The 12,482-nt window shown below is 37.1% G+C and overlaps 1 protein-coding gene across 1 annotated transcript; it reads right to left on the bottom strand.

Annotated features, from left to right (window-relative positions):
- Positions 1–9,365: 9,365 nt before the first annotated feature.
- On the bottom strand, positions 9,366–11,914 carry LOC146682620 (CD209 antigen-like protein A). Its single transcript, XM_085446821.1, has 6 exons — positions 11,856–11,914; positions 11,341–11,451; positions 10,468–10,545; positions 10,110–10,261; positions 9,886–10,010; positions 9,366–9,613 (listed from the first exon to the last, which is right to left on the bottom strand). Exons 1-6 carry the CDS (start codon positions 11,884–11,886, stop codon positions 9,454–9,456), a joined length of 657 nt encoding a protein of 218 aa, XP_085302947.1. The 5' UTR covers positions 11,887–11,914; the 3' UTR covers positions 9,366–9,453.
- Positions 11,915–12,482: the final 568 nt, after the last annotated feature.

Genomic DNA, 12,482 nt, shown 5'->3' with positions numbered 1-12,482 from the left:
ATTTCTAACACAGTGCAGCTTTGTGCAGCTACAAGAATGTCAAATGTTTTTGTCAATTACAGTTTCTCTCACTGTTTTCTCACAGCAGTGTCTCACAACGCCGAATGCGAGAAGCAGAGCCACAGGAAACAAGACATTTTGTAATAAGTGACCACACATTAAAATATAGAATAGAATAGAATAGAATAGCCTTTATTGTCATTGTACAGAGTACAACGGAATTGGAGTGCCACTCCCTTGGTGCAAGTTTCAATAATAAATATAAATGTAAAATATAAAAAGTACAAAAAAACCAATCGTAAGTACTCAAACAATAGTATGTACAATATATACAGGATAGCAGCATTAATATAATGACAGTATGAATAGCAGCATAATATAATGACAGTGACAGTATGGAATAGGTTCAATTGTTTTTGTGCTTATTTACTACGGTGATAGCTCTGGGAAAGAAGCTATCCCTGAATCTGTTTGTCCTGGTTTTATGTGACCTGTACCGTCGGCCTGACGGTAATGTATCGGTAAAATATCACCTAATAGTGATGACAGTTGGTTCCTTCTTTTCTTCCAACTTTTTTCTTTCTTGTGTTATCATACATACTGATGTGTCTCAAGTTTTGTGCACAAATGTTGTTTTATTCCTGCGTTGATTTAGCACCACACTGATATATCAGACCTTATATGTAGCTCTGTGGATGGTTCATCATCTTTTTGTGGTATTTATAGCTCTTTCATAAAACTTCATAAAATGTGGCACGCACGCACGCACGCACGCACGCACGCACGCACACACACACACACACACACACACACATCCAATACAGCCTCGCTTACTCTCTCTTATGTGCAGTATTACTGTGTGCAATTGATCTGTGTATATTTTTACAATACAGATGTCCATATTTATATTCCTAGATTTTGTACTGTACGTTCTTTAGAGTGTACATTTGAACATTTTATTTTTACACTGTCTGTGATATCATATTTTTATGCTATTTTTTTGTTCTGACTTTGTACTGTCCACTTTCTGCCGTGACCAAGCAAATTTCCCTTATCTTATCATATCTTATCTTTGTGAAAGACAGATGAACATCGAGACTCACTTTAAATGTCTCTTTAGGATTTTCAGAAAAACATTTGTAAATTATTTTTTTCACTGTTTTCTAGTGAAACAATTTCCCATTAAGTTTTATAAGGTGAGGATTAGATGTTATCTGCACCCCGTGCTTCAATAACAGTTTTATTTTTCTTTAATTTAAAACTATGAAACTTTATATTTTTGGTATCATCGAGGTCACTTAAGTTTTGCTCTATGGTGTTTCAAATATTATGATATATTGATATATACGTGCATTTTTTTTTGCTAGTGTGATTGAATGGAGTCAACATTTCAGATCTTGATTTGCTTAAATAACTTGCTCATGTGTGCCATCTGTTTATCTATTTCTAGGGATTTTAATAATGTGCATTTATCTCTTAAAACATTTTATTGATGGATATTTTTATATTATTTTAAATACACTAAAGCTTAACTTCAATAGACTCAAGGCTGGTAAAAAGTACATTGTTCACTATAATTTCTCAAACTGCACACTTACAGTTCAGAGTAATCGCCATGACTTTTTTGGCATTTGTTTTTTATTGTTCACAATTGTTTTATTGGTTACAGTTATTTTAATACATTTTAGTTTTTATTTTATATTTTTACTAAAAACTTTTTGAATGGAAGCTTTGCATCTTTGAGCCACTAGCTTTGTAAAAGTATCCTCCCTTCTCTGCTCAGATTATTTTACAGTTTTTTATGAGAGAGAGCGACTGAGATCAGATTTGGGGAATTTGGAGGCCAAGTCAACACCTCAAAGTCGTTATTGTGCTCCTCAAGCCATTACTGAAGTATTTTTGCTTTGTGGCAGGGCCCATTATCTTGCAGAAGGAGGCCACAGCTATCAGAGAATATGGTACCTGACGCACATGCACCTGGCCATCCATTTAACAGCAAATGACAGACCACCTTCTTCTAATACTTCTAATGCACAAACCATTTGTTTGTGCTTGTGGCAATAGGAGGGGTCCGCTTAGGGACACTGACTAGTTGTTGCAATGCAGCCCCGTACACAGCAAACTACAATGCACTGTTCCTCCTTTATGGAAAATCAGATAGCTGCGGAAACCATAGCTAAATTAAGCAAACAGGAAACAACAACAAAGTTCACAAGAGAAACCACACGTTGAAGTGTTAGCGCCTCCTTTTCTTGTTTGTTTCTTCTTTGTTGAACCAAATATAACCAAATACACTGATATGTTAAAGGACTGTATGTGTACGATAGTTTGGTCTTAATTTATGTGCAGATAATATTGTTTTATCCTTGCATACTTGTTTTAACCTATAAATATCAGTTTTGTTTTTCAGAAATGGCTCTTTATCACCACATGAATGTTCTTACCTTTTACCTCTGTGAACAGCTTGTCACACCCAAGCATCAACGTTCTGACTTCAGTTAGTCCTTCTGTTTCTGCAACAGAAAAAAAAGTTCTTTATTATTTATTTACATTTAATGCTTCGACACCCAGTAGAAAAACATCTCTTTGTGCTACCTGCAGGTATCGCCTCGAGTCTGAACACTCACTATAAAATCTTGCTCTTCTCTTAATTATTTTCAGAAAAAAATGAAAGCTGCTTATTAAGCTCAGCGAATAAGCTAGCATATTTTATAGTTTGAACTGAGTTTCATATACAGATGATGTCCAATCACTGCTGGTTTCTCACAAATAATTTTAGGAGCTACTTGCAGGATCTATTGAACTAACACATTGTGGCTGGAGCATATCAAACTTTTTGTCAGTCCTGTCTTTACATTAAGATTAATTTATGTATCTTTAAGTCTGTTCCTTTTTGTAATCATCTGAAGATACAAAAAATTAAACGTAAAATTTAATTCGTCAAAAAATGCAGGACAATTAGATCCAGATGCAGTTTGCAGTGACAGACTGGGGGTTAACCCTTTAAGACCTAGAACCAAGTCCGCCAGAGCTTATATTATATTTTTACATGCTGTAGTGCCATTTTTGGGAGCATTTCAAGTTGCTACACATCAATACAAACATTATAGCCCAAATTTTAATAATATGTCTGCATTAAGTGCATAGTAATTCCATACATTGCAAAAAAGTGCAATAAACTACAAAAAAAATTAAAATCGTTTTTGTTTTTTTTAACATATATTTCTAGTTAGAGAAATTTAAGAGGCTTATCCCTCAAAACTGTGAATACAAAAAAGTTACACAAAATAGTTTCCTACCACAAGAAATTTATTATAAGTGTCTTCATAGTTTTATTTTTGAAATACGCCAATTTTTATATACTGCAGGAAAAACGAAAATAAATATTATAATGCAAATTTGCAAAAAAACAGCATATGCATCAAAATAAACTATTTCCAGCAGTGCAATATGAGTCCTAAGCATCCCAGAAACGACACAGAAAGTCAAACATAACTTTTAAAAACACCAGTATAGGCTCATAAGTTAAAAATTATTGCACTAGCTTACATGGTTGCAGAGCTACCGGGATTTAAAAATAGTTACGCAAAACAGAGTGTGCCCGCTCCTACCGGCTTTAAAGGGTTAACCAAAAACGTGCTTTTATTGTGGATGACAATGTTCAGAACACAAACTTAACAAAATTCAAAAAAGCACTGGATAAAAAAAGACACCAACACAGTAACATGCAACAAACAAATGCAAAATTACACAAGGTAATGAGGGAAGTGGAAACAGGAGGGAAACTAAACACAGCTGAACACAATAAAGGTGAACAGACAGGAAATCAGACCTCAATCAGGATTTTGTTCTTAAGTATTTTTATTCATCTTTAGGCATGAAAAAAAAAAAAAAGATTTTTGAACTTTATTTTTTAAAAAACTTTTCAAAAGTGTATTTTTTACATGTCCACTTAGATGGATAACATCACCTTTGGAGTGGGTGGCAGGGTATGGAGTGACACATCAGTGTCCAATGTAGTGGTGTGTGCAAGTATACCATCGATACTGACACAAATACAAGAAAACAGCCTTTGAATAGCTGTTCACTGTAGTAACCACTATGCGTGAAAGGGGTTTAAGTAATAAGTGATAATCAATCATTCAGCAAGTTCAATTCAGACCTTGGAAAAGTGTCACACAAAAACGTTTGAGTTTGGAGTTTAACTAGAGACAAAATGTTTGATACTGTATTGTATTAACCAAAAACATTTGAGCAGGCTGTGGCTGCATGCAGGAAAACAGCGTGAAGTCCGATATTTGAGAAAACAAACATCTGTCTTGTAGGTTTTCTTCATTTTTTTTTCCAGTTAAACTTAATCAGAACACTGAAACTATAAGTTGGCCATGATGTTTGCACACAGTACCAAGTTATTTTACTGTAAACATTCTCTTCCTCTTATTTATGGTAAATCAGATAGTTGTGTCAAATGCTGCTGCATTAACAAAACAGGAAACATGACACACTGTGTATCAGAAAACAACATGGTTGACTGAGCTAACCACACGTTAAGTTATCACATAATCTTAAATATGCACAGAAAGAGGTAGCCCCTCCTTTCTTTTGTGTTTCATCTTTGTTGGACTAAATTTGATCAGATAGAGAACATTTTAAACTCATATGGCAAAACACTGATTGCAAAATAACTTCCTGTTGACTTTGAAAGGTTGGGAGTTCAGCTTGAATAACAACTTTGATTTCCTTTGTTTTCAGCATCACTGAGGTCATTTAAGACCTTGATGATGCTGACTTGCTGCACCCATCTGTTCCATCTCTGTCTGTCTGTTTGCTTTTTAAAAAATTCACTGATGTACATTTGTCTTTTAAAACAAATTTAATCTTATTATATAATATTTGTTTTATTAAATATCATAATATTTGAAACACCATAGAGAAGTAAACACACATAAATGCACAATTTTAGAGCTAGAGTTTAGAGTTTTTGTAGTAGAATTTTTAGACACACACAAAAACACACACTCACACACTCAAACATTACGTTACTTTTAACTGTTAGCTTTAATGTTGTGTTTATACTACGGTGCAAAGTCACTGACAGTTATTGTTTTATAGAAAGAATGCAGTACCATAAATGAGTTCTGTTGTGCTGTCATTGACCCTTGAAGCACATTGTAGCACAAGCAAGTGTTTTAATAAAGAGCTCCCCCTACCAGCTTAGGGTTGAACACCAAGCTCCCAACTCTGTGGAGCTTCTTTGCTAACGTTCCTCTACATGCCACTATATCTATCTATCTATCTATCTATCTATCTATCTATCTAAACAGATGAAATAGTAACTGTAAAAGTTGGTAACTTCAACTCTGGAAATGAATACACTATGAGCCATTAAAAACACAACAATATTTTTGTATATATTTGATAAGATTTAATGGAGTATGGAAGACACACACACACTGCAGGCATCAGAGGTTTGGAGTTTCACAGTTCGACTTCCTTTAACATCAGTAGTGTGCGTGTCTAGTTTTGACTGCTAGGAGTGCCTGGACCCTGTGTGGCCTTGAGGTCACCACTTTGTTGATCCTCTAAGGCAGGGGTGTCAAACTCCAGGCCTCGAGGGCCGGCGTCCTGCAGGTTTTAGATCTCACCCAAAGTCAACACACCTGAATCAAATGATTAGTTCATTAACAGGCTTCTGGAGAACTTCAAGACATGTTGAGGAGGTAATTTAGCCGTTTAAATCAGCTGTCTTGGATCAAGGACACATCTAAAACCTGCAGGACACTGGCCCTCTAGGCCTGGACTTCGACACCTGTGCTCTAAGGAATCTGATCCCACATGGCAGATACTGTATGTTATTGCACATGGTGAATACTGGGTGGGTGATCATACTGGCCAATGTGCAAAACCAGAATGTCCTGAAGGTGCACTATAGTATTCATTTTAGGCGAGTAAGGAGGCTGGTCTAATGGCCCGTTATTGTTTAGACAGTTGTAGGGCCATGGGAAGTTAACTAAAATACTGTTCCCGTGTATTTTCATATGTCTTATTTAATATTTGTTAGGTAAATTTTCACAGTCTTTAAACCTTGTGTTCAGTGGTGAGCCATAAATCTACAACTACCTTCTCTTTTCTGCAGATTCTGTCAGTTCTTCTCAAATGTCACAAAGAAAGCAAAATATTATATCTCACAGATATCATATCATCAATCTACAACTATCTGAAAGATTTTTCAAACATTCTTGAACATTTGAATAAAATGTCTTCTTGGAAAAAAAAGTGCCAGTACTATGGGGAAGTTTGCTACTTGCAGAGAGTGCAAGGGAACATTCGGGAAATGTTCTGTGACTGTTTGCTGAGGGTTGACTGAATGTTCAATCAACCCCCATCAAAAAATAAAATAAAATAAATAAATAATGAAAATAATAAAATTAAAATAAATAGTGGCATAGCTTATGTATCTATTAATTTCTCTTAGTAGTACACCCTTTTTTGTTTCAGCCTAACGCAACAAAAGGAGGATGGCACCACCTAGTGGCGCTATTCTGCAACTGTAATTGACAAGGAGGCATACAACTACGTTTTCTGTGATGTTATGTCAAAAACTGCATGTTCAACTGTTTAATACGACTTTTTAAGGCAGAATGAGATGGTGGGTCACTGTGGTGTCCAGTCTGGCCTCAGTCCAACACAAGAGACAAGAAGAGACCAATCTTTTCTTTTATATATTCTGTGATCATGACCTCCTGTCTTTCATAGTGAATGATTGGAAGTCAGTGGAAAAAATGGAAGTCAAATTAGAAAGATTGAAAGTCAGCCACCTCCTCTTCCTGTGTCTCCACTGCTCTTCCAGTGTCCTCTCCTTCTTATTTGAGAAGGAAACGGCGCTTCCTCACCTCTACCAGAATCTGTGGCTCCATCTGTGGCCCATTCCGGAGCATCAGAATACTGCTCTGGGGTAAGTGACAACAACTTTTCTCCTTATTATCTCCCCAAGCTGGAGAAAATGAAAAGAAAGACTGTTGATGTTTCCCAGCCTGCTAACCCAGAAAGTCTCAACTCTTAAGGTCATTACATTTGCTTTGCTTGACTCACTTACAAAGACTGCTTATTATGTTCCCAAGCTCTCCACTTCTGAGGCTGTTGGAAGTGCTGCTAACCTGGTTCTGCCAGAGACTGAAACTATGTAATGGCCTACACAGAGACTTAGTTTGAGGCTCCAGCCAACCCCCGGCACTCTGAGGGCCGTGGACCAGTGCTGCCTTCTGCATCAACTGGGGGCTCAGCCGTGCCACCCCAGCCTCCTGTGTCAGCTTGTTTCCCGGTGTCTGCTGAGTTCTCAACGCTGCCACCTGCCAGCGTCTTTGTTCGAGACTATGCCTGCTCTCTTGTGCTGAGAATCAGCCACCACCAGAGCCTGCTGTGTGCCCTGCGCAGCCCCACCCTGAGCCAGATTTTAGTGGGACCATATTTTTGGTCTTTTAGTAACAAGCAGAATTGAAATCAATTAATCAGTGCACACTCTTGTACATGTGCATTCGAATGTGCACGTGAAACTGGTCGCATGACACCCAATGCACACAATCACCACTCTGGTTCTTCTCATCAGTGCAGGTGAAACCTTAACTTTCCATGACTGGGGAGGATGGGGTAAAAAACCTCTCAGTGGTAGCACGGTGCATTTAAACATGCCTAAATCATTTTCAGCACTTTCAAAATTTTTGTACATACATAAATCTGTATATCTGCTGTGTATATACACACACATGGAAAAAATGGGCCCTTTAAAACTTGACTTTTAATTCCTACAGTAAAACCCATCACCCATGCTGAGAACCTATTTATTTACTTCTAGGCTGGAAATTGTAATCCACTATTATTATGTTCTTCTAAAAGCTCACTGAAAAGCCTTCATTTGATCCAGAATTGTAGTGAGAGTACTGATGAAGTAGAAAAATGTGCTTTATTTTCCATATTAGCTTCATTTCTTTCCCTTGGACTCTACAGACAGAGGACTCTGCCAGTAGTCCTTGGTTAAATCCAGAGTTGTGAAAAAAATAGCAGTGCCTAACTGGTCAATGAGCTTATTGGCCCGGGGAATGGGATAAGCATTAAATCTCATTTACCTTGCGGTAGTAGACATAGAAATGTATAGACCCATTTTTCTTCATCACAAGAACTATGGGGCTACACCACGCCCTGTGTAACTCTTTTATTACCCCCATTTTCAGCATTTTAGCCAATTCTCTCTGAACAGTTTTCTCTCTGAACAATTTCCCACAGGCACAGCCCTACAGACCCTACAGTTTAGACCAGGGGTCTCCATCTCCAGTCCTTGAGAGCTATTGTCCTGCAGCTTTTAGACGCATCCCTACTCCAACCAAGCTGAATCAAATGGTTGAATTAGCTCTTTGGAATGCCATCAAGTTTGGCAAAGGCCTGGTAACAAGCCATTCATTTGATTCAGGTGTATTGTAACAAGGATGCATCCAAAAGCTGCAGGACAGTAGCTCTCTTGAACTGGAGTTGGAGACCCCTGGTCTAGACTCTCTGTTGTACAGCCGCTGCTGACATTCTTGGGCCTGCAGCAAATTTTATTGTGACAACATCCCCAAAGTGTGTGGCTTTGCTCTCATGTCCACAAGGTATTGAGTCTCATTTTTTGCTGAGCTTAAACCTTCCTCCCAGGTTTCTTTAATTCGGTCCTACAACCCTTGCTGCTTCTGGCCAAACATTAACTCAAAGGGAGAAAATCCCATGGAGGCCTGGGGAACCTCCCGCATTGCAAACAACAGAGGGTCTAACCAGCCATCCCAATTGCGTTTGTCCTCGTGAATGAATTTATGAATCATGGACTTTAAATTCTGATTCAGCTGCTCCAACAGCCCATCCTCTGTGGTCTTCTGCCCGCTTTACCATGATATCCAGGCCAGATGGTGGCAGTGGACCCATTCCGGTGTCTGCCAGGAGCCCTTCCACAAGCACTGCCATATCCAGCAGACGAGCTTCTCACTCTGTGGGACCGGGCTGCAGCCACCTGGCCACTGTGTTGTGCAGCTGCCTGGTGTAGGCAAAGGGCAGATCCTCTGACCCCATCCAATCTCCCTGGAAATTGCGGCAGTGGTCCGCTGGGGACACCCCCAGCCGTCTTAAACACCGGCCCTTGCTGTTGCCGGGAGGTTGAAGGCCACCACCATGAAACCAACCAATTTACATTAAGTCAACCAATTCTGCATAAAAGAGTGGTCAAATATCAAACCACAATTATGACAGAAGGCTGGTGATGTTGCTCTTTTAGCACATAATACATGAATAAGAAAATCAGACACAGAATAATTATTAAAATGTATTTCATTATAAACAGTGTATATAGTATTTTTTTCATTAAACATTTCTGGATGTCTTTAAATGTTTGCAGCATATCGTCTGCTCATACTGTTGTTCCTGAACTGAAATTTAACCACACAGAATCAAAGCCGGTTTCTCACAAATACTTCTTTGTGGTACTTTGCAGGAATTATCAAACCAATACATTGGCCCCATCCCCACACAGTCGTCTCCATCGGGATCTTCTCCACTCAAATCATCTGCCTCTTGATCCTTCCAAAATGTCAACCTAAGGGATGAAGAACAAAAAGAGCAGTCACAGTAAAACGGGGTCACCCAAATGTCGCTAATAGATTGTCTGATTGTTGGATATCTTAGTGTCTTTTCCTTACACTATAAAGCACCTTTAAGGTGACTGTTATTGTGAATCTATCTATCTATCTATCTATCTATCTATCTATCTATCTATCTATCTATCTATCTATCTATCTATCTATCTATCTATCTATCTATCTATATGAAATGTAATATATAATATAATGTAATTGGATTGAATCAAACCTTTCGTTCAGTGGTGAGCCGTCCACCCACAACCATTTGCCCTCTTCTGCTGAGCCTGTCAGGCCGATCCAGAAAAGGTCGTCGTATCCCGCCGTTTTTTGTTGAACATTTTTCCCCAAGAAACTCTAAATGAAAAAAAATGATTCAATTATTTTGTAAAACTTTCTGTTCTGGGATGACGAAACATGAGGGTGAGAACATGAACCTGCAGCAGTGTTTAATACCTGCTCCTCGCTGCTGTCTATCTTAACCAGGCCTCCTCCTTTAGTGCTACATTCAGTTTTGCTCTGATCCCAGGATGATTTTCTTGTGGAGAAATAATAGCACTTTCCTCTGTGTTGCTCCCAGCCATCTTCACATTTGTAATATGGTTCAACTTTGAAGAAATTACATCAAAGACAGGCAGGTGGAAGAAATCATGTTTATGGTTGTAAGTATGAAAATATTTCCTGCTTAGGATGTTGTGAAAAAAAAACAATGAGCAAAGTTTAATAATACTAATATTTTGTGTTAGTGATTAAATTCCAGAGGTCACAAACAAACAAAGGTTTAGTACAATAAGCAGGAGTTTCATATTCTTACCTGTGACATCAGCTTTTACAGTTACCTGCTTCAGTTCAAGGTTTCTGAGCATTTCCCTGGTTTTCAAAAGCTCAAACACTTATAAAAAAATACAAAAAAGAAAAAATGCAAATCAGTCAGTAACATTTTTGGTTTCATTTGCATTTAAGTACGCACAGCACAACCATTTAAAAACTGTTTCATGAACTGTATAGTAAAATGATGATTATTTCTAATTAAATATAGTTGTTATATATATGTAGTATACTGAAAAGTCATATATTTAATTTGTTTAAAAACAAATGTCAGATATTCTTCTTCCACTGACGGTGACAGCACACTAAGACTCATAAAGAAGAATATCTGAGCTGCAGTTTAATTATGATTTTTAATTTCTAGGTTACAAATAAAAATAATCAATTACATATATTTAACATATGAATTACAAAAAAACCCATTGTGTTAAAATGCATAGTTCCACCTCAGAGTAAAACACATTTATGAATGACTTTCCCATACATCCAATTTATTAATGATGTTATAACTCAAAATTATGTAATGTTATGGATTTATTAACCTTAAATAAATAAATAATTAACTGTAATAAAGTGCACGTGTTGGTTAAGATGCAGGTGATTAAGCAGGTGATTGTATAGCTCACTGGACTTTAACAGCTAAATTACTGTTAAAATTTATTTTCTTTTCAATTAAAATTCTGGAAAATTTGTCCTGAAGCCTGGATTTTAAAATAAAAGGATTAAATATGATGCAGATTAATTAAAAAGTCACAAGTTAAGGTTTTCTTCACAATTTTATAGTAAACATTCTGATAATCAATTTACAGTAGATCAGACACTTATCAGTAAAGCTACATGAATAGAACTACAAACTCACAGAGATAAATTACCACGAGAGCCGATACCAGGAGAACACAGACAACCAGCACGGCCACTCTGAGCTTTAACACATTGTTTGATTTTGCATGTTGGGAGTGAAGAGCTTCACCTGATTCAGAGGAGACAGAAAGTGAACACACAAGTACGTAAACATTTAATAAATAGTGCTAACTGTAGTGCAGTTGAGGAATGCTGTAAAGATATGTGTTTGTGTTTGTCTTGTTTAAAATGATTTTTTTTTTAAACAGGTGAGAATCAGAGCTGGATTAGACCAATGAGAAACATGACACAGTTTATGTTACATAACAATATGGTTGACTTTCTTATTCTTTTTCTTCATAAATGAGGTTTTTATATTTTTCTGTGATAAAACCCAGAATACAGACTTAAGATATTTCACCTAAAAGAGTATTGTTTAATTTCAGAACACGTTGTTCTATGAAAACAGCATTGTTCATAAAAAGTGTAGATTTTCTCCTCCCTGTTGATTTACCACCCCATTAATGTTCTTACCTTCTATGTATTTCTGTGGACGGCTCATCATGCTGAGGCTTCAAGCTCCCGACTTCAGAGTTAGTCCAACTGTGTCTGAATCACAATAACAAAACAGCAAACTGGTGCTAATCATTTAATCAATTCCTTCAATATCTATAGAAAATTAAGCATCAAGCTTCACCTCTGCAACCCTCACCTCAGGCTTTTCAAAAAGAAATGAAGCACAACACCTTTCACAGCTCTCTGTTAAAAAAAACAAACTTCCTGGTGACTTTAAAGGATGGGGAGGAGGGTCTATCTACAGCGCAGCTCATCTATTTCAAGACAAATTCAAAATTGTATCAGTGGTATTCAGCCATCTTTTATTTTTCTATAAAGAAAGAAAAAAACTGAAACACAAAACAAAGCTGTTGGTCAGTCTTGACTAACTCTGTAAAATCACTGTTGGTTCTCATCAACTTCGTTACCTGTGATCTCATCATTAACCCCTGATGGTTTCATTTAATTTCACTTGAAAATATATAAAGTGAAACAGGAGAGTAGTTTCTGTATGTTTAACAATAAGAGTACATTTTATGGCTGTTGTTGAAAACATGTTTCTGTCTTTCTTGTTTAGCACTATACACACATTTAATATATTCCTAA

Source organism: Copadichromis virginalis, linkage group LG22 (genome assembly GCF_057382275.1).
Source record: "Copadichromis virginalis isolate Kocher_CV1m ecotype Utaka linkage group LG22, C_Virginalis_male_GT1.1, whole genome shotgun sequence".
NCBI classification, from domain to species: Eukaryota; Metazoa; Chordata; class Actinopteri; order Cichliformes; family Cichlidae; genus Copadichromis; species Copadichromis virginalis.
The sequence above is the reverse complement of the archived record's forward strand: the minus strand, read 5'-3'. Positions and strand labels throughout refer to the sequence as shown.

Bases quoted from the DNA above. Each gene is read 5' to 3' on its own strand.
- LOC146682620 (XM_085446821.1), bottom strand. From the start codon at position 11,886: ATGATGAGCCGTCCACAGAAATACATAGAAG. The intron at 10,011-10,109 runs GTATTAAACACT...TTTTTCATTTAG, and splicing joins TAGACAGCAGCGAGGAGCAG to AGTTTCTTGGGGAAAAATGT. The intron at 9,614-9,885 runs GTTTGATTCAAT...TTCATCCCTTAG, and splicing joins GGCTCACCACTGAACGAAAG to GTTGACATTTTGGAAGGATC.